Here is a 27,245-nt window from a genome sequence, read left to right on the forward strand (position 1 = left end):
CTTGCCATCACCAGTGTGTGAATGTGTGCGTGAATGGGTGGATGACTGGATATGTAAAGCGCTTTGGGGTCCTTAGGGACTAGTAAAGCGCTATATAAATACAGGCCATTTACCATTTACGCAGCTATGCTTCGCTGCACTTCAAAGCTCAAGCACTTTCATGCAAAATGATACTGATGAAAATTCCCCGTCTGTGACGCTCCTGCCAAAGCAATAAAATAAATGAAAGGCATGAAGTCGAGATAAAATAAATCTATCACCTTAACTTTATGTTCCACTCACATGAATATAAAGAAAAGATTAAACAGCATGAAACATACATGATGCTGTCAAATGCTAAAATACACAAAAACCGACAGTTTCTACATACAGAAAAAATAACAATTAAAATCATCATTTGTTACATTGTTTCAACTTCCAGACTCCAATCTGGAATAATAGGAGCTTGATATGGATGCTGGAGAGGTGCAATATCTCTTTTTATATTCCCAACACTTTACTCACTTATTCAGTCACTTTAATTTTAAAACTGTATATTCTGTGTATTTATTATCTCACTCTTATTGCCTGTTTATGCTCTGTCCTTGTCTTCGACGTCATGCTGCTCTGTTGTATCTTAATTGTCCCTTTGGGATGAACAAAGTCTGGTTCTGATATTCAATTGGAATTCATCCACATTGTCTCAGCTCACTGGTGTCATTCTGTTTAGTGGAAAACTAGTTGTGTTTCAGAGCTCTACAGAGAAATCCTGGTAAAGTTAGTTGAGATGTCCTTTTATCATGTTGTTACTGCCATGTCTGTACAGTCAAAGTTTTAACCACGGATATCTGCCAAAAGTGAGATGTGGATTTCTCAGGACACTGGCTCGTCAAAGACATTAGTAACACATGCCAGCAATTATGCTGTCAACATGACAAATCGAATCTTACAAAGGCATTTGGAGGCACTGAAGTGGAAATTATAGAGGAGCTTTTTAATGAGTTTCTGTAAATGCTTTAACTTTGTTTAAAAAACACATGTCCTGCGTCCGCAGCGGGAGAACTTTTGCAAAGGTTATCTTTTATCAGTGAAGCCAAGGGTTTTCTGCTGAAATGTAACTTAAATAAATAGAGTGGGATATTCTAAATGTTTCTCCAACCAGAGTTTAAGGAAACGAAAATTACACAAGGTCACACATTATGCCAACTTGCCTAGAACTAACTTCATCACCAACACATTCTGACTGCTGTTCATCCTAGTGCTCAGCATCCACTGCTTACAAACACGAGTCCTGATTTTTACAAATTATTTCAAGTGTTTCTTCATCACTTCTAGACGTTTACAGGAGGATCAGCGGGACAGCAGAGGCAGGTCGCTGGGGTTCATAATGAGGCTTGAGTCCAGGTTCAGAGTATCTGTGGAGACAGAAAAGAAAGTCTCATATAGTTACTGTAGATCATCAAATGGTCCAAATCTTTACATGGGGCCCATAAATATACAGGCTTGTGGGTTTTTGCCAGTTTATTGAATTACTGTCCCGTCTTTACCTTGCAGTGGCCTGATCCTATATAGATCGTCTGCCTTTTTTACATAACCTCCTTTTGTGCTAGTACACATTTACATGTTTTGGATAGTGCAGATGCTCCCAACGTCACTTTTTTTAATGTGAAAACCCAAAGTTTCCCTGCTCTCAACTTTAGCTGATAGCCACTTGCCCAAACTGCTGATGGTAAGGCCAGTGAGGTGCAGGACTTACTGGATGGGGTTTTCTACCCAATTTTTTCTGCTGAACAACAGAAGTCAGACCCGATGATGTTAAAGCAGAAGCTATCTAATCTTTTGACTTGATCCCAACTTTTCAATGTGTGTGTATGTGTTAGTCCCCATAGGGAAATTGTTCCTCTGCATTTAACCCAGTGTGTAGGGACGGTACCTTGCTCAGGGGTACCTCAGGGTAGCCATTCAGTGGAGTCGAACCCCCGACCTTCCGATCATGGGGCCACCACTCTACCTACTGAGCTATCCCTGCCCCAGGGATATTTGACAGCTTCTGTTTGTTTGTGTAATTCAGCGTAAAACAATCCATCTGTGTTTTTTTTTCTGTTCATGAACTTTACCTTGATCAAAATTGTTGAGTTTTTTGGAGTTGGATCGCTCACCGAGTCCCTCGATGTCCACAAGATCGCTGTTCACATCCGAATCATTCAGAGCGCTGAGGGTCACATCTGCACACACACAGCACTCACTTCACTTCACTTCTCTGTATTATTTGTTCATTTTTGTGTATTTAAAATTTACAAAAAGTTATTATTTACAAGCTACAAGAAAGTTGTTTTGTTTTTTTTAATGAAATGAATAAAACTGTTGGTGGACTCGAGGATGGAGACCTGCAGTCTTCTGTTTCTTCAGAGGAGGCTGGCTGGAGGGGGGACCCTGGAGACCTGCTGCCATGACAACCTGAGCTGTGGACACAGAGATAACAGCTGGAGGGCCCTGCGATGCTCTGGCAACAGCAAGAGTGGATTTCTTGATGACCTTCTTTGGACTGTCAGAAGTTGCAGGCGTAGCTCCATCTTCATATGGTTTCCTCTTCACTGTGCTCTTTGTCAAACTGCTGGAGGAGAGATGGGAGCTAAATTAAGGATTAAGCTATTCCGGCCCACACTGGGTAGTCTCTGCACATGTGATGACACAGATGAATCACACGTTCTGTGACCATTTATTTGGCAACTCGTCTGACTCTGACTGTAACACTCTGTGTCTGATTCATGTTTATTATTAAAACCGGCTCACAAAGTTACACGTTTTACGCCCCAGAGGTTGTTCTCATGAATAAGACATGTCCAAGATTTTTAGTAGATACACCTATGGTCTCAATTTAAAAATTCTACGTTGAATTATTCTCGAGTTTTCTGAAAATCTTATGAATGTGCAAACTTAAACCCCTGACCTTGAGATGGAGGTCACAGAGACTGAACTTCTTTTAGTAGATGCAGCTATGGTGACCCACAAGTTAATGCACTCACAAACCTAACTTAAATTAGGTTATTTATAGTATAGTTTATAGATTATTTACAGTACATGAAATTGTGCCATGCATGCTATGCACATGTATACGTTTTGGGTTGTAGACTCACGTAAATGCTCATCCTGTTCTAGCAGATGGTTTCCTCTCCTTAAGGGTAGCCTGGTCTGATTGTTGGAGTCTTTCCTTCGTTATTTGGGCCTTTACCTTACTATATAAAGCAGTGACTCCATAGTGTAGTGGTTTACACTACTCAAATCCTTTGGAGTTTGCATCAGAAAGGACATCTAGTAAATCTACTTAATCAAATATCCATCCACTTAGGCTACGTTCACACTGCAGGCGAAAGCACATCAAATCTGATTTTTTTGACCCTATGCGACCCATATCTGATCATGGTAGGACAGTGTGAACGACACAAATCCGATATTTTCAAATCCGACCTGGGTCACTTTCGTATGTGGTCCTGAATCCGATACATATCTGATGTTTCAGAAAGCGACTGCTGTTTGAACGGTCATGTTGCATTAAATCAGTCTTTTACGTCACTGACACAGGACAGACGCCAACTATCAGCGCCGGAGAAGACATCGTGAACGCTTCCTGGCTATCCAGTGAAATTGTTGGGAAGACAACGTGAACATTTTATTTGTACTGTATAATCTGCAGATTCTGACAGGAATCTGCAACTATCCTTTGAAGCACCGCTCCTCTAAAACAGCAATAAGGATCATTATTAGGCCAAATGTAAATATCACAATAACTTTATAACTTAAAGCAAAATTGGGAAATGTAAAGTCCGAAACAGGTCTTTATATTAAGGCTATCAGTCCAACAACAGGGCGGCACGGTGGTTAGCACTGTTGCCGCACAGCAAGAAGGTCCTGAGTTCAATTCCACCATCAGGCCGGGGTCTTTCTGTGTGGAGTTTGCATGTTCTCTCCGGGTACTCCGGCTTCCTCCCACCGTCCAAAGACATGCAGTTTGTGGGGATAGGTTAATTGGAAAATCCAAATTGTCACTAGGTGTGAATGTGAGTATGAATGGTTGTCTGTCCCTGTGTGTTAGCCCTGTGACAGACTGGCGACCTGTCCAGGGTGTACCCCGCCTCTCGCCCTACGACAGCTGGGATTGGCTCCAGCGCCCCCCACGACCCTGAAAAGGAAAAGCGGTAGCGAATGGATGGATGGACAGTCCAACAACACTGTTTGGTCTGGGTCTAAACAGAGCGCGTTGTGTGTGACGTCTTCTTTTGCACATGCGGCCGCTTTGAGGGTTCACACTAGAGCGCGTTTGCTGTCGCATTTTATTTGTAGTGTGAACAAGCAGACAAAAAAGTAAATAAATGAAAAATCGGATTTGATAAAAAAATCTGAATTGAGCATTAAGACCTGCAGTGTGAACGTAGCCTTAGAGACCCCTCGTGAAAACGTTTACCTTACTACAGGGGTGGGTAACTCCAGGCCTCGAGGGCCGGTGTCCTGCAGGTTTCAGATCTCACCCTGGGTCAGCACACCTGAATCAAATGATCAGGTCATTTCCAGGCCTCTGGAGAACTTCAAGATGTGTTGAGGAGGTCATTTAGCCATTTAAATCAGCTGGACACGTCTAAACCTGCAGGACACTGGAGGCCTTGAGTTGGACACCCTGCCTTACTATATAAAGCACACTGAGAAATTAATTTTCTGTTATAGACAGAAAATTAATTTACTTAACTCAATGGTTTATAATGAAATTAAACTTATATAAAGTACATCTTAGTTTTTGGCTCCAACAACAAAAACAGCTCAAGTCCATACGAAATGCAACAACATTACTTTTTATATCATTTTAGACAAATTATTATAATTATACAAGGTGTGTGAGACTAGCGTTACCCGGCAGGACTGGACTCTGCCACTGGGTGAAGCTGCATGGTGAGTTCTCCTAGTTTGGTGAAGGCTGCTCCTGCTGCAGAGAAGATCTCGCCCACCTGGCCAACACAGAGTGGTTAAGTGGACAAGTAGCATCCATGGAAAATGACTACGTATCGTTCCACAGAGGGTGAACGTTGTAATAAAGGGATGTGTACTGCAACATGCTGCGATTAACATTTAGGTGGTAGAGCAGGTCAGCTGAGAGAAGGTTGGTGGTTCAACCCCTCTCTGCTCCAATTTGCCTGCCAAATATCTTTGGGCAAGATATTAACCCCAAATTATGAGTGCGTGTGGGTGAATGAGGCAAGTTATATAAAGCACGCTGAGTGCTCAGATAGACGTTTATCATTGGGATCCAGGTTGTTTATGTGCAGTGTCCTGCTGCACGCAGTCACAGCACAGAGTAATACAACAGCACCAGCTTACACTGGTGCTGGGTGGAGGTATACAGATTCCCCCTCACTGGAAAAGAAGGACCAAAAGCAACACGTGGGCATAGATGATCCATGATTTTCCACTGTTGCTTTTTAGATAATTTGTCCTAAAACTTAAAGATTTTGCAATATTGTTTGATGATCCCCTGGAAAAGTTCAGTCCATGTTTTGGCCATTGTGTAGAAGCAGCGGGAAGCTCGGTGCAAACTGGGGTTGGTACGTTTGTGTACGGATAACAACACTGTATGCACACCATGTAATACATGCTAAATGTTCACGTGTCAGACTGACTTACTTTAGTAGAAGCTGAGGTCATTTCGCTGGTCTCTGTGATAGCACACACTCAATGATGTCCTTCAGTTCAATTACAGCTACTACGATGCTAACAGCATAGCCACTTAGCTAATGTAGCTCCACAGCTAGAAAGCAGCTCTCCCGCCGTCTTTAGTATCACTGCTTGGAAAAGGCAGTCTTTTTCATACCGCGCTGCATACTGCTGCAAAAGGTGTTTTATCTGCCTTCAAACTTCTTTCCTATCATGTCACTGACGACAGACGGATGTGCGCGCGCTCAGCAGATGGCTCGCGCTGGCTTCAGGGTGCACTCGTAAATCTCAGTTTTTAAGAACTCACTGTGACCGGGTCACTCGAAACGGGGTAAACTTGAGGACGTGAATACTTACAAGAAAAATATATAATTGGAATCAGATTAGTAGATGATATTACGGAGCCCCGCAGGGGACATGGGAGAAAAAAAAATTAAGACGGACTTTTGCGAGATCGCGAGTTTGTTTTGCGAGATCTCGCAAAAGTCCGTCTTAATTTTTTTTTTCTTCCATGTCCCCTGCGGGGCTCCGTACGATATTGAGGATAAAAACTGAAAAAAAACCTAAAAAAGGTTACCAAGAAGAAACGTTTTAACAGAATGTTCAAAAACCTTTTCATAATGTTAAAGTGCTGGCACACTGTTGGAACCACAGATTGTAGCACGTTCTTTTAAAATATGGCCGTATAAGTCTGTCCATCCTCAAACTAAAATCATACACACTGTGATGTCTACACTGAGAATCTATTTTGTATAGTCCCGGGGAAAACGCTTCAGCAGTTTGACACTCAGGCCAGTGCTTCGTGGTGCTGCAGTGGTTAGAACTGTCACCTCACAGCAGGAAGGTTCCTGGTTGAAACTGATACTCTTACCTTGGCTTTAAAGAAAGAAAAAATACTGAATAGCAATGTCCTCAGAACATCTTTCACAATAACTTCTTGATGGGTGCAGACTAAAGCTAAGCACACCGATAATCGCATTCGTGCTTATCATGATCAGTTACTGTAGTTAAAGAGCAGGGGATCTGGTCTTTTTGGGGCTTCTTTGAGTGACACATGGTGGTTTACATTGTTAACATTTAGGCAGTCTATTGACAATTTATATTGTATTTATCTTTTATATTGTTATATTTTACCATAAAACACCTTAATTGTTTACAGAAATGAGATCTGACTACACACTGGTGACGCTACTGTAGAAACAACAACATACAAGTCCACAGGGGATAGTATGAGGTACAGCATGACGGATGGCTGTGGCTCAGAAGGTAGAGTGGGTGATCTACCAGGTGGAAGGTTGATCATTTGATCTCTGGCTGCTTCGGTCTGCATGTCCAAGTGTCTGTCGGGTTGTCACGATACATCCGTGAGAGTGTGTGTGCCAGTGTATAGAAGAAAGTGCTTGTCTGTGAATGGGTGAATGAACCTGGTAAAACAGAAATAGAAAAAATCAGATAGAGTTAGAAAAGCAGTACATAAGTCTGTTTACCAAAAATATATGTTCACACAATGAAGGGAAGATTGAAAAACAGAAACGTGCTTATTTATGCACAACTCTTTAAAAAAGAGCCACACGAGTAAAGAAATGTAGGGTTGCTGCATAGTTTACTTAGTTCTGATCCAGATTAATGTTTCATGCTGCGAATCTTTTTCCTTAAACACTCCATCTCCATTTATATGCTGTAGGTTGTATTAGTCATCAGTTTGTTGTTTAATTGTACTTAAGCTATAATAAATTTGGTCTAAATCCAGCTTATCATCAGGTACTGTTATGGTGTATCTATCTCACACACACTGCACAGTGCAGGCTGGTGGAAACCTATACATAACCATACTGTACCACTACAAAGGCACACATAGATACATTACAGTGGTTTTTTCTAAATATATATTATCATTCAAATCACTTGCCTGCCATGTGCACAAGAAGACACCGCGTTAAATGAGTGCTTACTTTCTAGTGATACACTACGCGTTTACTGCAAAGCAGAGCGTTTCAAAGTCTATCACACAAAATAAGCGCAGAGAATAAAGTAGACAGGCGTGCGTTCATGTTGTTGTGAAATCAGGAAATTACTGTATTTCCAAAGGTATCTGCGCGCGGAGAGGGAAGGTCACATGACTGAGAACATTGCGGTCACGTGATTTCGTTTACCGGATTGTTACAGAAAACTTGTAACTAGAGGTTTGTGTTGGTTTGTACGTGACGGACGTGTCAGGCTTTTATTACAGTAAGTTAGGAGCAAATGTATCGCACCGCACACTAATATAAAACACTTCACTCGATCGGTTTGTTTCTATTTCTAACTTTCAACATCCCGGAACCTGTTCGGTCATAGTCACGTGTCCGAAGAAACTACCGTAGTCTGAGATTAGTTTGACGCTCTCTGTGTGGACTAGTAAGAGCACCAGAGTGGAATCATGCGTGGCCTCATCTGTGGACCTAAACTCGCCGCATGTGGGATCGTGTTGAGCATGTGGGGAGTTGTCATGTTGGTAAGTGTGGAGATTTTGCTTTGCTGCGTCGTTATGCGCCACTTAAATTCTTGTTACGAAGTTACTGTTCACTCAGTCACGTGATTCCAGTTTCTTAACATTATATATTTAAATGTGTCTGAAAACGGAGCCTTAACTCTTACATACACTTGTGTATGAGCCACGTGGGTTGAAATAAAGTTAGATTTTGAGTCCAGACTGACCCTTTTAAACGTAAAACGTGATGTGCATGACATGTATGCTGTTTCTGTGAAGGTGCAGAGACAGTGTCAGGCAAACACCCTGTTGTACCAGCAACTATAACAGCAGATCTATGGTTTGACTTTTCTGAATCTCCCTCCCAGTGTTAGTAGAGGGCAGCTTAGGAAGCTCCAGTTAAAGAGTAAAGAAAGACTCGGTTTAATCCAATAGCGTATTAAATAGTCCTGTTTTGTGTGAATGTTTAGGAAGCATTGCATTTGTGTCAAAAACATATCTGGATCATAAAGAGCTGTACCATGCTGTTATGTTCATTCCATTTGGGACCACATTACAAGTTACTCTGAGCCACTGCTTGACTAATATACCCCTCTCTGTCTCAGGCCTTGCTGGGCATCTTCTTTACAACAAATTCAGCAGTACTGATTGAAGATGTGCCTTTGACAGATGAAGACACATTTAAAGAGTAAGTCTTGTGCTATAACACATCACTCCAGATCTCTGCCTATGCAGCTGCACTCTGGCTCAGTACTGGTCTGTTTGAGCTGGACTGATGCACTGCATGTTGGTCATTCTGTTTAGGGTTAGTATCCTGTCAGCTGCAGGTATCCTGCTCCTGCAGAGACAGTCACCAATTATGCTTCAATTTTCTGCCTTAAATAGAAGGAATGAAAACAGACAGCAGAAAAACGCTCTTTCCCTCGTAAAATGTAAATGAAGAAAAGGTTAATGATGTTATTTGATATTGCTGTGTCTTTTGTAGAAACACGATTCTTCCTTGAAAGTTGAAATCTGCCTCAGCAATAAACCACAGGTCACCAAATCTGTCCAGCAGACGAGAAAGAGATCCTGTTTTTGAACACGATGCAGCGTTTGGCCTCCACTTAGCTGCTAATGAGCTAAACATGGACATTTTAAAAGGAATATAAATAGTAAAATGGTTCAATCTGGTCCAGAATGAAAAACAGGAAGTTTGGACTCAAAGAGTAGCAGAGTGACTTCCTCATTATCAGCTGACTGCAGGTTTCCAACCGTATAAACGCTCGTTTTAAGAGAAAACATCCAGATGAACAGAATCAACCTTTTGGGGGAGGGGTAGCAAATCTTGGGCTAAACGACCGTCCTGTGTTTTTGTCCTGTGTTTAATAAGCCCTTACAGGCACAGCTCAGTTGAGCTCAGTTTTTATTCGATAGCGCCAAATCACAAAAACAGTTGCCTCAACTCACTTTGACAAACAATCAACACAGAACTACATAAAGTGCAAGTGTGCAAAACTGGCAAAAAAAACCACCAAATTGTGCAACACCAGACAGAACAGAATGATGCAGACACAACGGTGCACATCAGTACTTCACATCAGACACAGAGCCTGGTCGTTGTGAGGGGAGTAGTCTTCCTCATCATCACGTCCTGAGAGTCAAGCCGTGCGTAGAAGTTGTTCAGCACATCTGGTACGGAGGCGTCACCCTCACAGGCAGGTGTTGTCTTCCTGTAGTGGACTGGATGACTGAGAACCTTCACAGAGTCTTGGAAAGTCCGGGTTCCCCACTGAGCCTCTCTTTCAGCTGTACTTGCCCTCAACGCCTTTAATACGCAAGTTGTTCTTGGGGCTTGGTGGGTGGGAATGACAACGGTATCCCCAACTTGATGTCCTGGCTCCCCTTTGCCATAGTGTTTGTGTTGTACCTCTTCAGTCTCTAGTTGCTTCTTCCAGTTGATGCCCTTGGTTACAGAATTTCTAAACTACTGTAAATTCCAGTGAGCACTGGAGTAAATAATGTGGAAAGAAAATCATTCCACCATAAACCGGCCACGAGGTGCTCCCACATACACATTTCCACATACTTCATAAACTGAGGGAACGAACAATGTACAGAGACAAAATATTGAAGAAGAAATACTCAGAAACTTTGTCTGTGAAGGTTCTCGGTCATCCAGGTCATCGTAGTCTAAGGAGCTTGAAAAGAAAAGCGTCTGGACTTCTTCAAGTTGCTTCCAAAGTGGGAACAATGGCATTGAGGATGCCAGTGTTCACATTTTGGACAGAGAGGACAGATGGTTTGAAAGAGGAGTAAAAGAAGCCATCTATGTCCACTGTGAGCGGCCATCTTTGAACAGAGGCGGGGCTTACGACACCAACTGTCTGCCATCTATAGTCCAGTTTTGAGATACTTCCCAGACGCCAAATGCCCACTCACACCCTGGGCCATCCGACCTCAGGAAATCACATGATAGGGTGGGGCCAGGTTTCACAGTGAGCTCACCCGAAACCCTGGCTCATGTGATTAGGTAGAGGATCATCAGGTGGTCCTTTTGTCCCTCTTTGTGGGGGATACACCCACAGAGCTTAAATCTGAGACTCTCCACCATGTGACCTTCGAACTGAAGAAGCTTCTCGGATGAGAGGTGAAACGTCTTCAAGCAACTTAAAGAAGTCCAGACGCTTTTCTTTCCAAGCTCCTTAGACTCACAAACTTTGTTGCCATCTACCAGACAATGGATCCCAAACACAGCCAAGGAAAGTCTCATTTGATTTCAGAGAAAGAAGAAGCTGCTAGATTAGCTCAGTCAGTCACCTGACCTGAATCCTACTGAAAACGTATGGAAATAACTAAAGGTCAGAGTTCATAGAAGGGGAACCTTCAGGATTTCAAGACTGTTTGTGTGAAAAAATGGACCAAAATCCCACCTGAGTAATGCACGTGACTAGTTTCTGCATACAAGAGGCATCTAGAAACTGTCCTTGTACGAAGTATTAAATATGCTTTTCCCTTTGTCATTTCTCATTATAACACATAATTTAAAGACATCTGTGGTTTGATTTCTTTGCATGTATGAATGGGATGTGTTGTAGTTCAATAGCACCTTTAGAAATATATTTACATAGAACATGCGTGATGTGTTCAGTACTTGTTCATTCTGCTGTGTATCTGCAGTGACTGAATCATTCATGAGATGTGTAACTTTTCTTTTGCAATGTTTCTATTTTCTCAGTTTAGATCCACCTCACAGGGCCTATGACGTGTACCAGAAGGTGGGCTACAACTGCTTCATCGCAGCTGCTATGTATGTAGTGTGTGGACTGTTCTCCTGCTGCCAGATGAAGCTCAATAAGAAGAAGGTGAGTTAATGCTTCTGACTTTTTACCTTGCAATGCACTTGAATTTATTTTGGGAGAATCACAGGATCTCGATTACAAGAGACTCCATCTTGTTAAGCTGTTTGCTCTTAGCCAAACAACATTGTTCAGTTGAACAATTTGATCCAGTTAGTTTCTTTTGAGGTAGTACTGGAGATTGAGATGGGTCAGTCCATGAAAAATCCATAAATGCTTCCCATGTAACTGTCCCAGACATCAGCTTTAAAAAACAATCCCATGGAAAAAGACTTTTGGGCATCCTTGACGTGATTCTGGTAAACTGCCGGATGACTCAGGACGGGGAAGCATTGATCTACCCACACAGTATACACTGCAGAGGGGGAATTGCTGACTTCAGTTGAGAAATACTGAAAGAACCTCTTTATCCCGCCGACACGCCTTCCATAGAGGATGCAGAGTCTTTGGACGAGTGTGACATCACTGGGGGGGTGACATCACTCAGGCAAGTTAAACTTCAAAGGATGAGGTCGGCCGAGTTCATGAAGCCTCTGAATGCTGGAGGCCTGTCTTGGTTGGCGCACCTTTGCAATGCTGCATGGAGATCAGGGGTGGTACTTATCGATTAAGAGACCGAGGTGTTGGTTCCCATCTTTAAGAAGGGGGTCCAGAGGGTGTGTGTTGGGGATCACAGTCATCCTTATTCCCCTGGGTAAGCTGGAGGAGGTGGCTGGGGAGAGGGAGGTCAAAGCTTCTCTGCTTAGGATGCTACATTCGTGACCTGGCTCTGGATAAGCAGACGAGTATGGAGGCATAGTTTGTCTGTTCTTCTCCTGCAGCCCTGCATGTCCTCTTTGCAACAGTCATGAGGTTCACTTTATCAGTTATTCTTCTTCTGCACCTTTCTTTTCTACTGTGTCCAAACAGCTCAACCATCTGTAACCAGCTGTACGTCCTCTGATTTTATGGAGATGATGGAAGACAACTAGTTCAAAATTCATTTGAAGAAGTAAAACAACCTTGATCACAGAGATATGAGTCATGATGAGTTTATGGTCTTTCTCTGGTTTTAAACGTTATTGAATGTATTATGTCAATTAAACAAATAGGAGGTTTATTTAAGGTCAAAGAGGAGGATTAACTATAGTTTGCTTTCTTGTTTAATTTATAAACTGATGGTTTATTGTATTTGCTACAGTTTCTCATTTCTGCTCCTCGGTGTTGTTCTTCAGGAGTATCTCGTGCAGTAGCGCCACCTGGTGGAAGGATAACCTCCCCGCAGCCCACTGACAGCAGCTGTGTTGATTCTCACCTGTTTTTTCTTCTGTCTCAGGATTTCAGGGACCTTGTCAAAGGGGACGAGGTCGGACACTTTGAGAACAAAAAGTAATTTGACGTGTTAATTCTAAGATTAAACTAGTTCTACCTCTGATTACTGTGTTATAACTGTTTGGTTACACTAGTCAGATTGAAATAAAAGCTGTAAAACACTTTGGTGTACTTCTTAAATCAGAGAGTATGTTTGTAATCCTTATCAGTGACCATGTGACTGTGTTGGGAATGTTGATAATGAAATTAAATCATTTCTCTCAGCGTAGTTTGTCTGAAAGCGCCTTTTAAATCCTACGTTTACCTTTGGTTCCCTGGAGGACGTCCAGCTGTCTGCTGTAAGCAGACTTACTGTATCCACTGTGTTCTTCCTGTGGTGAGCGTCACAGTGACCCACTCTTTACTGTTACCTGATGAGTCATGCAGTAATCTTACAGTTGTACTGAAGCCACAAAGTACACACAAAGGCTGTAGCTTCATTTGTTTATTTCCCAACATTGTAAGCACATGGATATATCAGGATGTCTTGCTTTAAGCTTCATAATACATTTATATGTTTTAAGTAAAAAAGTTAAAACATTGAAGTTATTCTGTCAAAAGTACTACTTACTGATTACCCAGGATTGATTAAATGGAGGTAAACTTAACTTACCCTACTACAGAAGGAAATATCTGTGCCACAGTAATAAACTCATATAATTAATGTGAACACAAACAATGACTCATCTCTCCAAACATGACTCATGCAGGTTTATCTCTAATCTGACCAGTCACCAGATCTCAAGCAGCTGGGAACTGACATGTCAGACACTTCATTTCACTTGCTCGCCCACTCTGCACATGACACATCAGTTCCAACTGTTAGTGGTTGAGATGCAAATAAAGAGCTTCCAGGAAATCCTGCGGCTGGAGGTGGAGCGAGGCATCGGCTGATCGGAGGGTTGGTGGTTTGAAATATGCTTGGGCAAGATACGAACCCAAGATGCATCCATCAGAGTACGAGTGAGTTAATATTAGATAGAAAACACTTAAGCATAAAAAAGTGCTCATTTGAACGTGTGTGCTGTATAAAGCACTGGCTGCTGTGGGAGAGTAGAAAAGTGCTACAATAGAACCGCTCCATTTACAAAATATTTTTATAGTCTGTGTAAAGAAACGTTTTTCCCTCCTGATCATCTCCTGCATCGTCTATTGTTTTGATTCATTTTTGGTTCATATTTAAAGAACAGAAAACAACCTCATAACACAAGGACAAATTTCCAAAGTTTAAGATTTAAGATAATGATCTAGTCCAGTATTTACTTGTGCGTGACCTAACCAGTTAACCAATACCAACCTGTTATATGTCAGCTGGTTTATCTGTGAAGATGTGATTGGTTAATTTCCTGCCTTTTATTTAAGCACACTTCTATGTGTTACTATGACCCTGATGAAGGCCACACACGAAACACGCCGGTCAGTCAATAAAGTTGTTCCCTTCTTTGAGTGTCGCTGGAGTCCCTGCACTGCAAAGATTCACTCAGCAGTCTGGGAGTATTTCTATATGGTGATGCTGTTTTCTATGCGACTGGGCAGGAGAAAAAGGTACTGCAGCTCCAGTCCTTCATTCTCAGTCAGAATGTGTTTCTCGATCTCCTTCAACTCCATCCTGAATCTGTCGATCACCTCCAGGGCTTTGGCCTCGGTGAAGTGGTCCTCTGTGTATCGGCCCAAAGGAATCTGAGCAGAAAAGACAGAAACAATGTGAACCGCAAGTAGCTGAGGAAAAAGGATCAATTCCATTTTTCATTACAAAATATCATTTATACGTGTTGCAAGACTTAATGCTTCCCTGCATGTCTCGCTGTCTCCTCCATCTTAATGAAAGGCAAGAAAATCCCCAAAGAATAAGTAAAAATAAATATTCTGTGGTGCTGCAAGGTTAAAAAAAAAATCAACCCATGCAATAGAAATGCCATTTTCTTTATTTAAGACGAACTGAGGTGACATGTTGTCTTTGAAATTCCTGCAGTTAACGAAAACGTATATGAGTGTCAAATATTTGCATTATGTTTATAAACATAAACCATTAGCAAAGAACAGATGGCTTGAGTAACCATGATATACACGTATCAGTAGATACAGTGACATTAGTGTTATTGCATCTATTTATATTAGTTATTTAACAAATATTGCTGACATTTTTATTTCTGTGTAAAACTTTTGAATATTCATATTTTTAACCGATCTATCGCTGTTATCGCTGTATATTACGTGTATATTACGTGTATATTACGTGTATATTACGTGTATATATCACTTATAAACTGTATGGGACACAGTATGGTGAGCAACTTGGACTCACTGCATCTGGCTGTGCTCGTCCCAGATGCCATGTGATGGCCATCTGTACACAGGACTGGCTGACATCGGGAAGCGTGGCCATAATCATATCCATGGTAACAGCATCTTTGTCTGTTGGTGGCGGTTGTCTCATGGTGCAGGGGGTGTTGGGAACCCAGGCACACCAGTCAAACTAAAAGGAATCAGAGTAGAGAAACGTTTGCTGTACCCCTGTGGTATCATCTTTTCTTAAATAAGTCGCCCCAACAAACCAACAGTGTCAGTTTCTGCACCTCAGTGCCTCTTGTGTAACAGTGTCGACTGTCTTGTGTGTGTGTTCAGCACCTGTCCGTTGTTAGTTGCAGCATGCTGGGCTGTGCTTGTGAAGATAGCCACTGCCAGCAGTGTGCAGAGTTCCTCTCTGCTGCTGAGTTTACTGGGCAAACCTGGAACACATGAACCATTAAGTGGATACACAGGATACACACTTACAGGATATCCTGCCGAGAACTTCTGCTAACTGGAGGAGATGTGTCTGTAGTCTGAAACTATGAAAGGAAGGATGTGACACAATTGCTGCCTCGTTCTGGCAATCGCTTTGTTTTTATAATCTTGTGCAAATATATGTCAGTTAAATTTCACCTGGTCATTTGTTTTTAAATTCAATTAACAAACCAACTTGTGAATTCTACATTGCAGTACATTCATGTTTTGAACTTAACTGCATATAGTTACAGATAAATGATCAAGTGAAAGAGAGTTTGAGACCAGATCCAGACTGATTGTTAGCCATCAACACTCGTCAACAACAGTTAACACAAATGGTGCTGTGCGAAGTCTTGAACGCCCCTCATTTACTTATATTTTGGTAGGAGAATGGGGAACAGGTCCAATGTCCAAAAGTTGATTCTGTTCATCTGGACGTCTTCAGTGGGAGAAACGTTTCGTCATCACCAGGTGACTCCTTCAGTCTCAGCTGACTGCAGGTTTCAACCTTATAAACAGCACATTTGCATAATGACTGAAACCAGCCCACTGAAGGAACAATGAGCTGGGAGGTCAGTTCCTTTATCATAATTATGCAGATTCTCATGACCATTGATCAAAGATCACTGATCAATGCCATGAATACCATTCACAGAGAGTTGGGGAATGGCTGCAATCTCTCACCTTCTCAACACAATCCAGGGTGTTCTGGATGTGGTGTTCAGAGCTGCCCACCAGCGGGTTGAGGATCGAAGCCAGAAACTCGAGCTGACTGAGTTGATCGTGCAGACAATCGGTCATAAAGGTGCACCCTGTTTATGTATCGTCAGTAAACCATACAGCCTTGCTGTAGACTCCCCTGGGTACATCCTGTGGTATGAGGTCCGCTCAATAGCTTTGTCCTGTTCTAACTGCTTCAGACAGTCTATCAGCTTCTTCCTGTAGCCTCTTCCTGGGTCTCGTTTCAGGAGCTCATAAGTATTTTTCGTCACTGAGTAGTAACAACATTTTCTCATGATAGTCTGTCTGGTTTAGCAGAGCTGTGCACCTTACAGGTCCAATGGTTTACTGTCATGTGCAAACATGTATTGCATGGCGTCCCTTCCACTGAGACCAGTTTAGAGCAGTAGATGGATCAACTGAAGGGCCAGATGCATCTCTCAGGTCTTGTGTCACATCGTCATATTATCTATATATAACATATATGGATACTATCTTTATCTCTCTATATATATTATATAAATAAAGATAATATCTATATATAATATATTTCTATATGATATAGATGTATATTAGATATCGAGATTAGATAGATCTATGTAGATATATCTGGGCTGTCAGGCCTTCGGTTAGACACTCCAGATGTCTCTCATCAACAGCTGGTTCATTTGTGCTGCCAGGCCCTCATGGAGTGCAGTCAGCTTCTTCAGCCAGTAGGCGGGTGCAGTCCAGCTCTTCATACTGGAGACTTTCTTGGATGTCTTCCACTGGTGGTTACTGGATCCTGTTCAGAGAGGTTGCTGTGGTCTGCCCTCAGATCCTCTAACCACCGAGCTTTGCTGTTATGGGTTGCATCCTGCTCCCATATGCTCCTTGGAGAACTTAAGATGAACTTTTTATTGTTTAAATCTACTTTTGTCTTTAAACATTTTAACACTTTATGAAAAATGTAATAAATCTTTTAGACCAGCCGTGAGAGCGTAGTATCTCGAGAAAAACTTACCTTCACACCTAATGACATTTTAAGCAATCAATAAATGAATAACTTACTATACATGTCCAGGTGATTACATTAATAACTGACCAAAGTTGGGGAGCTCTGTGAAGCCTTCCTCCGTGATGTCTCTGATCCAGGCCTGAAGCTCCAGGTCTTCTTGCACATCATGGTCTGACTGGTAGTACAGGTTTACCATACTGGAGACAAAACTGGAGCAAAGGTAAAAACTTTCTAGTTATTTATAAGAATACACTGTTTAAAATAAATAGTATGGACATTCAGAATGATACTCAAAACATGTAAAAATATCAGGCTTTAGTAGTTTTTGCTGGTATTATCTTTGATTTCCCCTGATCACTGGGACACACACACACACACACACACACACACACACACACACACACACACACACACACACACACACACACACACACACACAGCATTAGCTCAATGAAACATGAAGGAAAGTTTACTCATTGTGATGAAATTATTCATAAATCATGTTAAAGTACAACATAGAAAGTACAACATTGTGATGAAGTGATTTTAGGGTTTAAACTATGTTTTAAATCGTGTTGAAGTTTACAGGATGAGAAGGCATGGCTAGGCATCAGGTGATTAAATGTCATCAGTTATGATTGGATGTCACTGTGACGTCAGAGCTCATCTCAGGTGTATATGTTACGTGTTTATACACCTCTTTGTATTTAATTATTGATTTGCTTCTGCTGGATGTTTCTTCCTGTTGAAAGGGAGTTTTCCCCACTGTCACCAAACTGTGTCCTCATAGGTCATATGATTGTTTGGTTTTCTCTGTTTTCTTATACTTACAATATAAAGCCATTGTTAAAACTGTTGTTGTGATGTTGGGGAGAGATGAGGACCTGGTGTCATGTAAGTTTTATGCAGAAGAGATGATAGGCTCTTCCCTTTGTCTTCTGAGATAAGCAGTTCAGAAGATTGGATCTAAGAATTCCCAGTTGGATATTCCAGCAAAGGTGCCAGAGGGATCAACTGCTGCCTGAACTATGGACTTACAATTTGGTTTTTTCTCTGCTCATTTTTGCCGTGTTAGATTATAAATTTAAGAGAATTCGGACTTCCAAGGAATTCCACTGTTTTCCAGTGAAGCAGTAAAGGTAAAAAGCTGAGTACTAATAGATTAGAAACAGCTCGTACAGGTTACGCCAGCCTTTTAAAGTAACAGACTGGGGGCTTAGTTTTCCAAACCACTGAGTTAAACCCAGTCGTAATCCAAGAGCACTGATCTAGAGCTGCCACCGCAGGCCTGCAAGGCTGGGCCAGTTTTGAATCAGAGTAAGCAGTGCAGACATCTGGAGAATAGAGGCAGTTAGAACTGGCCATCAGCTCTATCCGAGCTCTGCACCGCCTCCTGGGTAATCCTCATAGGATCAGAGAGTGGACTTTTTAAACACAGAGTTGATCCACACTTCCTGCACTCAGGTGCTGGTTCCACAGATCATCGGTACCTTGTAGAACTACGCAGGAACAAGGACAACATGCGTACTCTCTAAGCCACCAGTTCTACCCACTGCACCGCCGAATAAATCACACCCAGTGGTTGCAGCAAGCTAGCACACCACAAGCTTGCTATTGTACCTGTGTATGGCCTCCCACAGCATCAGACTGTGGTCTTTGTAGAAATAGTTGGGGAGCTGAGACACTCCTCTGTCACAGAAATCATACAGCGGCTGAATGGAGCGGTAGGTCAACACCTTGTACTCCCTCTGGGCCAAAATTAACAGGCCATCACCACCTGTAGACACAACCTACACAACATTTCAGGAATATTAGATCTGAATATTGAAGAGCTCAGTAATACTAAAGCCAAGCGTGCTGTGGCATACTCGTTTGAAGATGCCATTTGCAGAGATGAGCTGAGTGCGCCCCCTACAGTTGATCTCTAGAGTGTAGCGTAGATGAGGGGCCAGAAGCTGCATCAGCAAAAAAGAGAACATTTTGATTATTGTTGGAAATTTAGATTCTACTGGATTTATGTTGCAGAAAGGAAATTACAAATGAAGGCTTCATCTCTTTGCTTTTAAACCAATTCATATCAGATAACAACTATGACCAACAGTGAAAGTGCTGAATAATACGACTTATATTAATATTTACCTTGTAAATGGGGTGTACAGCAGGCAGCTGTCTCAAAGTGGCCACACAAAACACTTCTACCACCAGGTGAGTCCTAAGTAGGTGAGACAGGAGCTGGAATACCTGGAACTCAGAGTGACGCACCCACATCTTAGCCAGCAGCCAGGCCAGAGGGGGATCGCTGGGCAGGAATATGGGCGTGTCCCGGCCTGGAGTCTGTTCAAGCTGAGAAGGTGAAAGAGACTATTGAGCTGTGGCCCAAGAGGTAGAACGGGCTGTCGCTTAGCTTGTATAGCCAACACATGGCTTCAGAGCACCGTATCAAGGCTTGGTTTGTCTGAACAGAGTCACATGACCGAAGCTTCACCGTCGCTGCTTCAATACCTGATTCTGTCGTTTAGAAAGAACTGAATCATTGGCGGTGATTTTGTGCGACAGAGCAAACCGGTGTGTGACGTAATGACAGACATGGAGCCGGCGAGGAAGAGAGGACTTTCTACCTGCTCCCAAATATAAACAGGTCATAACCAGTTCTACCCCCAGGTCTCAAAGGCACATAAGAAATAGACTAGACATGCCGTTATAAATATATATGTTGTAGTATATTATATATAAAAGTACATATCCACTGGTTACTACACAACCAGACACCTTACAGCACAAGCATGCTCCCAGCTTATAATAAGACTGTGCTGTATATTATTATATATAGTGTGTTTTATTATTTTTATCACAAGGCCACAAGCATGGGGAGAACAAATAGACCCAACATTATTTTTTTACCCCCAAAAATACATGTTCAAAGCACCACAACAGCCTGATATCACACAGACCTGTCAGGGTGTACCCCGGGATAGGCTAATTTAGTGAGCTTACTCATTATCTGCTGTAAGGTGCTTGAGAGTTATAACAGGAAGTCAAGTACAAAGTCAAGCTCAGGACCTTTTTGTGGTGGGTCAGCAGTGCTAATCACCCCACTGTGCTGCTGATAAAGTACCAGTTAATGAAATTTGTCCCTGTGCTTCTGTGTAAGCATGTAAACAACATACCTGTATAGCAATAGGTATAAGTCCTTCATCTGGGTGTTGATACAGGAGACAGATAGGAGCAGCGATGTACTGAGGGTGTCCCTTGATTGTGTTACTGGGAATCCCATCCATGATGGCATAGTCTAACAAGTATATGTTTCCTGCCTGGACAAGAGTGTAAAGGAAATTTAAGATATGATGGCAAGCATGCAACAGAGACCATGAAATAAACACCAGCAGTGAGACAATAACAGCGTCTACATTTGTGCCGTTCCTTTTATTTTATTGTAAAAACCAAAGTAGTGCTTTTTCTCAACCTTCAGTTCTTTGTTCAAGTTGGTCCTGCCAGCCATAGAGCGCTGCACCATATCTGCGGTAACAGGGAGGTTCTCCGGCAGCTTTTTGCACCTCTGGATCATCCTGGGGTTGGAACCATTTAGACACTGGTAGCCAAAGAACCAGTCCTCCTTCCAGTGCTTCATACAATACTCTGTTGTATACACACAGACACACAGAGCATCAGGTGTCTGTCGCTGTTCAAAGGCCTTTGGAACAGAAAGTACCGCCGCAGAGATCAAGTTCAGCCCTGCCACTGATTACAGTGGCAGGGAGAGAGAGATAATGTGCTTGATCTGAAGTGAATATTACCCACATGCTTTTATGGACCATCTTCAAATTTTACAACAATTAGAAAGTCAGAATAGAACAAGGAGAAAAGGCTTTTAAATAGGCTGCCCTCACTGTCTGCAATAATCTAAAGAGGGAGGTGAAAGTGGCAGAACTGGTAACGATGGGAAAGTTGATAGCAACAAACTTCTCTGGCACAACTTCACCCACTCCCAAGGTGCATGGAGAAGACAAAGATCTGATGACGTGGAGACTCCAGCAACACTAAGTATCAGGGAACAACTTTATCAAGTGACGGCTTGTGGCCTTCATCAGGTAAGGGAACGTCAAACAGTTTGTGTTTAAATAAAAGTGGGCAACAGGAAACCAGTCACACCTTCACAGATAAACCAGCTGACCATTTCACATTTAACAAGGCGGTAATGGCTAATTGGTCCAAATAGATTCTGGACTGAACCACTACAGATTAAAAGGTCAGAAGATGTGGCTTAACTGTTAACCAATCAGACAAACCACCTCGTTAAAGCAAATTGGTCAGCTGGTTTATCTGTGAAGGTGTGATTGGTCCACTTGGATTTTTTTCTCTTTCCTGTTTTTTGTTTAAACACAAGAGAGACTCTTTTGGATCTGCTGCCAAGGAACATCAGCGTGATCCCTCAGGAGATCTGATCCAGCTGCCTACTGATGCCACCGTGGTGATTACCACTTTTAAAAGATCATTTTTTAGGTAGCATTTTGAATTTGCATGAAACTACTATTAAAGCTGTTTTATGCTATGCTTTTTTACTCACCCGCTATGGGACTTTTCAACTTCCAGAAGATACGTTTGAAATCTTCAAGGTCATCCCAGGATTTCCCAAACCAGATGGTCAGTTTCTTCAGAGATAACTCCAGCAAACTGAGGAGAGGAAATGAGGCGTTTGTTGTTTTAAAATCAAATTTGTTACAAATGTGTTGAATCATAGAGTGTGTGTGTACCACCTACGCGTAATGTAATGAATGTTCAAAGTCACTCCGCTTCTCGTTGTCAAAGCGGACGTCTTGGGGTAAGTCTGCTTCTGTTTCAGCATCAACACATCTGGGAATCCCTGGAGCCCACGTTACCCATCTAACACAAAAATATTCAATGCTTCAAATCTGTGTTGTTACAGAATGTATTTGGTCAAATGTGGCTTGTAGTTTGTACAGTTTAAAGGGTTTCATACACCATAAATGTGAGTCCCTACCTGTAAGTCTTCTGTCGCTCCTGCAGCTCTGTTCTCCTGTGTTCCAGCAGCTGCAGTGCAGAGTCACCTGTCAGCGTCTTTGCTACAGGAGAGACAGGCAAGTACAACAGCAGACACTTGGAAGTTATACCATCACATTATAGAGTAGGGCAGCGATACCGATGAAATCAAGCACTAAGAAAAAGGGTCACACATGAGATAACTGAAGGAGTTCTGCTTATATGTAACACCGGAAATATATCTTCTTGTATGGTCTGACACTTACATAACAAAAGTCTACACGGAACCTGTAAACAAATATGATGCAAATGGAAAGCAGGCACAGCAGCCCAGTGTTTCACCGTTTTTGCATGAAAGACACAGGCCTCATTTACACCTTGTGGTCTTATCTTGATTATATTATCTGATACTGTGTCTATATTTATGTCTCAGCTGCACATTTCTTAGGTGGTGATGGCAACTTGTCAACAAAGATGATGTGCTCCAGCTAAAAACCTGAATCACTGGTCATCATTATTACAGCAGCTGCTGCTCTGTAGTTTTTGCTGAGCATAGGGGCAGGTTCTAGCTTGGGTTTAGAGCACAGGTGTCGGACTCCAGGCCTCGAGGGCCGGTGTCCTGCAGGTTGTAGATGTGTCCTTGATCCAACACAGCTGATTTAAAGGCTAAATGACCTCCTCAACATGTCTTGAAGTTCTCCAGAGGCCTGATAATGAAGTAATCATTTGATTCAGGTGTGTTGACCCAGGGTGAGATCTAAAACCTGCAGGACACTGGCCCTCGAGGCCTGGAGTTGGACACCCCTGGACTCGAAGGTAGTACAGCAACAGCTACACATCCCCAGTGTGCTCATGCATGGGTGGACGAGTAGCCTTAGATAGCCTTTTAATCTCACCACCAACTGCTTAATGTGGTAAACTGACTGGGACTTTTAACCTAACATTCACACACTGATGGATTTATCAGGTGCAACTTAGGGTTCGGTATCATCTACTAATCTGCTGCTGGTTTGTTCTGCAGCTCCTCCTGTCTGCTCCAGCCCAAACTATCCTTGGACAACATACTGAACCAAGTTACTCTCAGATGCATCCATCGGAGTATGCATGTGTGTCAATGGGCGATTGATGCATGGTTTATAAAATGCCACACAGGAATCAGTCTTGTACTAAAATAGAACCTGCATGGCTTTAAAGGGAAATTTGCATCTTTGCTCAAAATGACCTCAGGCCTTTTACACATGTAGGCATTGAAGGCAATGAAGGAATGAGACTCTTTCCTACCTGTTCCTTCTCGTATCTCCATCTTGACATCGCCTACAAACCATCGGTAACAAGGGAAAGTCAGCACTTTACCTCCATCTGGAGGCTCTACAGTGACATATTGACAAAACCAGTTGTCTTCCACCCAGTATCTTTGTTTCTCTAGTCGGACCAGTAGCACCGAGCCTAAAGGTGAAGGACTCGTCACCTTGTACTGGTCAACCTGATGGAAGAATAGAGGAAGAGAAATACAAAAAAATGAGGTACTTTCTATCTCAGACTGACGCTGAAAAGCTAGTTCATGTTATTCTGTCAAGTTGTCCTAAAAACTACTTAAAATGTCCTGAGCTGATCTAACCCAAACTACACTTACTGCTCCTCGACAGAAATCCAGTCCAGGGTTGTCGAGTTGAGTGCGCTCGCTCTCCCCGTTCTCCCCCACAAGCGTCAGATAAATGTAGTTGTTGGTGCCTGAATACTCTGAAGTACCAGTTGCTACTGTAACAGTGTAGACTTCCATCTAAGAAGACATGAGTCATACATAAGTGTTCAGCTAGCAACATGCGTGCACCTGAATACACAGGAAAAACAAACTTGCAGCTGTCTTGGCTCAGTGACGTCACCATGGTTAGTGGAAGATGTCACAGCACCGTGCTTCAGAGGGAAAATGAAGGGTGTAGCAATAGGAAGGTCTAAGTTCAAAGTCACAAGGCTTTTGTTTTTTAGCCCTTTTTTCGACTCTTCAAGTTTTAGGCTTTCTTGTCATAATTGGAAAGTCGGAGCTGCAGAGCTGAGTCTCTGATTCTTTGCTTTAAATCTGCCTGCAGACAAACAGAAGCTTCATGCATGTTTCAGCTATTTGTATTTATCCTTTAGCCCAGCTGCCATTTCTGTGACAGCTCCTGTTGGGACCTCATCACCCAACATTAGCATGTGTCATTTGTGGGGTGGCTGTAGCTCAGGAGGTAGAGCTGGAAGGTTGGAGGTTCGATCCCAGGCTCCTCCAGTCTGCATGCCAAGTATCCTTGGGCAAGATACTAACCCCAAGTTGCTCTCTGATGCATCCACTGGAGTATGAATGTGTGTGAGTGTAGTTAGAAAGCACTCAGTATAGAGGTAGTGCTTGTGGACTGGGTGAATGTGGCGTGTTGTATAGAGTGCTTTGAGTACTCTGGGAGAGTAGAAAAGCTCTATACAAGAATCAGTCCATTTGCAATAAGTAGCATTACCCAAACCAAAACTCTTTTGCAAGAGTGTCCTGGGTTCACACTTGCTGAGAGGCAACAGTACTAAGCATTGAGTCACCATGGTGACTGACTATGTTTTTATCCAAGCTGTGGATATAATCGTAGAGCTGGAGTAGATTTGTGTGGGTTTTTTAATAAGCAGTGTTCTCGGATGTTATATATGATCACATTTGCATCTTATACAAAGTCCACAAGTTTCTCCAGGAAATCAGGTATTTTTGGCGATTTTGCATGCAATGATATATGATGCATTAATATATAAGAGGAACCAAACTCTTAAAAAGATCACGCACTCTACAGCTCAAACTGAGTGAACATGTTTTCTAATTATTTAAATATTAACCCTAACCAAATGTTCAAACCGCAATGGTGCAAATGTAGCACATTTCATCTTCACACACACATGCACGCGTGTGTTCCTGTCCAGCTATCTTTGTGACACACAAACTGGTCCTCACAAATTCCCTCACTAAGATCCTCATTAAGATAGCTGAACGCGCGCACACAGACACAGGCATTAAGTAACCATTTCCTTTGGTGGTATATATTTCAACACAGTTAATTTTTTTTTTTGTATCTTATCAAATCCCAACAACAGTCACTTCAGTCTGTTGCTGCATACAAACCCTACAATAATAAAAAGACGTTACTGGTAAAGAGCCTCTTGTGAGATGAGTGTTTTATTTTTCCTTAAGGAAAAGTTTGAACATCTCAACTTCAAGCAAACTGTGTGTGTTACACCTCTGACTATCAATATGCATCTACAGATAATGCAATCAACAACACGCTACAGCTTCATTTAGAATCCAGACACAAGCGTTTCCTCACCGCAGCTTTTCTGTGTCACTGTCAGGTAACACCGCCTCCCAGCTCCAGCTCCTCAAATCTCTGACACCGAGGCGCTGCGCTCGTCTCTGCTTTTGAAATATTTGCTAACATTATAATCAACTCCTGACACTGACAGCAGTATACTGTGATAAATCAGTAGTAAAAGTCTACAAAGTGTTTGTATCAGCTATCTTTGTGCAAACTAACCAAACCTTTGCTTGTCAACATAAACGTTTTTTAAATGAGAACCTTTTTGTTTCTTTTGTACTTTGCCTCCACATCTGCACAGAAAACAGAGTATGATTAGTGTAGGTTTACTGCTTCCTGTGCATATACACAATTAAATCTTGGTTGATTCCCTGTACAGACAGAATACTGTTCATACACTGAACAGTATTCTGTCACTATAAAGGTTAAATTCTGTAAATTAATCTTAGCATCATTAACTTGAATACAAACCCGACTCTGACCATGAGCACCACAGCCATACTTCACCACTCCTGACCTGTTTATCTTGCATTGAACTATCTTGTATTTGAAAAACACAAACACAACTCTCTTGGTTTTGGATGAAAAACACAACTTACATGTTTTGACACACAGATCGAGTGTCTGATTTTAAAACGAGGACAGCCTCCCACCTGACCAGGCTGAGGTGAGGCGATAGCATTCATAGATTCTCTAAGAGTGCAAGCAGAAAAATCAACGCTTTCTTTGTCCTCTGTATTGAATGCCGCACTTTGTATTCTGTAACTTTTCCTATTACATAACCCATGCAGACGATGTATGGCGTGATTCAGAATGAACTACCGTTGCTGCTGCGTGTTAAAATAATACAATCTCGCACACACTCTTGCGTAAAACACTTGCGTAAGTTGTCTTGACCGAAACAATTTCAGCTGTACTGACTCAGTCACGACATTCCGGTACTTCAGCAATAATATTATTTTTCACATATTTAACGAGACAACAGGCGCGTGTGATGTTGAGCATTTACTGCGGCGGTTTATATGAAAGCTGAAAAACTAATTTGTTCCCCAAAACAGCTTCTGCTGTTTTCTAATGTTGCTTTTGTCAGTGGCAGCGTGTCTGCACGACACCGCTATCACAGGCTGGGCAGCGGAGGCTCTGACAGTCAGCTGTGATAATCCGGAGTTTGGAGAAGACAACAGAAAAAGACCCACCTTAGTCGCGCGCCGTGTTCACAGTGGACTGTCGCTTTGGTGGAGTGGAGTGTCCGGTGGCTGTCGGCTGTTCTGACACGTCCTTTTACTCTCTCTCTCTCTCTCTCTCTCTCTCTCGCTACACTCGTTTTTCTCTCTCAGCCTTTCTGTATGAGACGAGCACTTCTCTACTCCTGTGGTCAGTATATTTAATTATCAATCAACCAAAGACTCAGAAACACTAAGCCTCGTCCACCCCAGCTGTGAAACTCAGAAACCAGTCTTACTTGTTATCATCTATCGTCCACCTGGGCCTTACACACAGTTTCTGATTTCTCAGACTTTTTATCTAATTTAGTTCTGAGCTCAGATAAAATAATTATTGTGGGTGATTTTAACATCCATGTAGATGCTAAAAATGACAGC

General features: G+C 42.2%; 3 protein-coding genes across 7 annotated transcripts; 1 reads left to right on the top strand and 2 right to left on the bottom strand.

Annotated features, from left to right (window-relative positions):
* Positions 1-243: 243 nt before the first annotated feature.
* Positions 244-6,088, bottom strand: LOC101479333 (BPTF-associated chromatin complex component 1). Of its 2 annotated transcripts, none has more exons than XM_004574323.4 (5): positions 5,650-6,088; positions 4,882-4,976; positions 2,367-2,593; positions 2,097-2,204; positions 244-1,394 (listed from the first exon to the last, which is right to left on the bottom strand). In XM_004574323.4, exons 1-5 carry the CDS (start codon positions 5,668-5,670, stop codon positions 1,330-1,332), a joined length of 516 nt encoding a protein of 171 aa, XP_004574380.1. In that variant the 5' UTR covers positions 5,671-6,088; the 3' UTR covers positions 244-1,329. The 2 variants fall into 2 exon arrangements, with proteins under 2 accessions (XP_004574380.1, XP_004574381.1); XM_004574324.4 differs by having other exon boundaries at positions 2,367-2,590; positions 5,650-6,087.
* A 1,802-nt stretch (positions 6,089-7,890) lies between these two features.
* Positions 7,891-13,066, top strand: rnaseka (ribonuclease, RNase K a). Its single transcript, XM_076882479.1, has 5 exons — positions 7,891-7,908; positions 8,017-8,173; positions 8,755-8,837; positions 11,367-11,493; positions 12,702-13,066. Exons 2-5 carry the CDS (start codon positions 8,099-8,101, stop codon positions 12,717-12,719), a joined length of 303 nt encoding a protein of 100 aa, XP_076738594.1. The 5' UTR covers positions 7,891-7,908; positions 8,017-8,098; the 3' UTR covers positions 12,720-13,066.
* Positions 13,067-13,267: 201 nt separating this feature from the next.
* Positions 13,268-26,950, bottom strand: alox12 (arachidonate 12-lipoxygenase). 4 transcript variants are annotated; one of them, XM_014412975.3, is made up of 15 exons: positions 26,841-26,950; positions 23,955-24,101; positions 23,603-23,804; positions 22,323-22,404; positions 22,082-22,204; positions 21,888-21,994; positions 20,787-20,959; positions 20,491-20,634; positions 19,463-19,666; positions 19,192-19,278; positions 18,944-19,113; positions 17,411-17,532; positions 15,466-15,566; positions 15,143-15,313; positions 13,268-14,517 (listed from the first exon to the last, which is right to left on the bottom strand). In XM_014412975.3, the coding sequence occupies exons 2-15, from the start codon at positions 24,099-24,101 to the stop codon at positions 14,338-14,340; spliced, it is 2,013 nt and encodes a 670-aa protein (XP_014268461.3). In that variant the 5' UTR covers positions 26,841-26,950; the 3' UTR covers positions 13,268-14,337. The 4 variants fall into 4 exon arrangements, with proteins under 4 accessions (XP_014268461.3, XP_004574382.3, XP_076738572.1 ...); XM_004574325.5 differs by lacking the exon at positions 26,841-26,950 and adding an exon at positions 26,244-26,364; XM_076882456.1 differs by lacking the exons at positions 13,268-14,517; positions 26,841-26,950 and adding exons at positions 14,543-15,040; positions 26,244-26,372 and having other exon boundaries at positions 15,074-15,313.
* Positions 26,951-27,245: the final 295 nt, after the last annotated feature.

Source organism: Maylandia zebra, linkage group LG3, assembly GCF_041146795.1.
Source record: "Maylandia zebra isolate NMK-2024a linkage group LG3, Mzebra_GT3a, whole genome shotgun sequence".
Taxonomy (NCBI): Eukaryota; Metazoa; Chordata; class Actinopteri; order Cichliformes; family Cichlidae; genus Maylandia; species Maylandia zebra.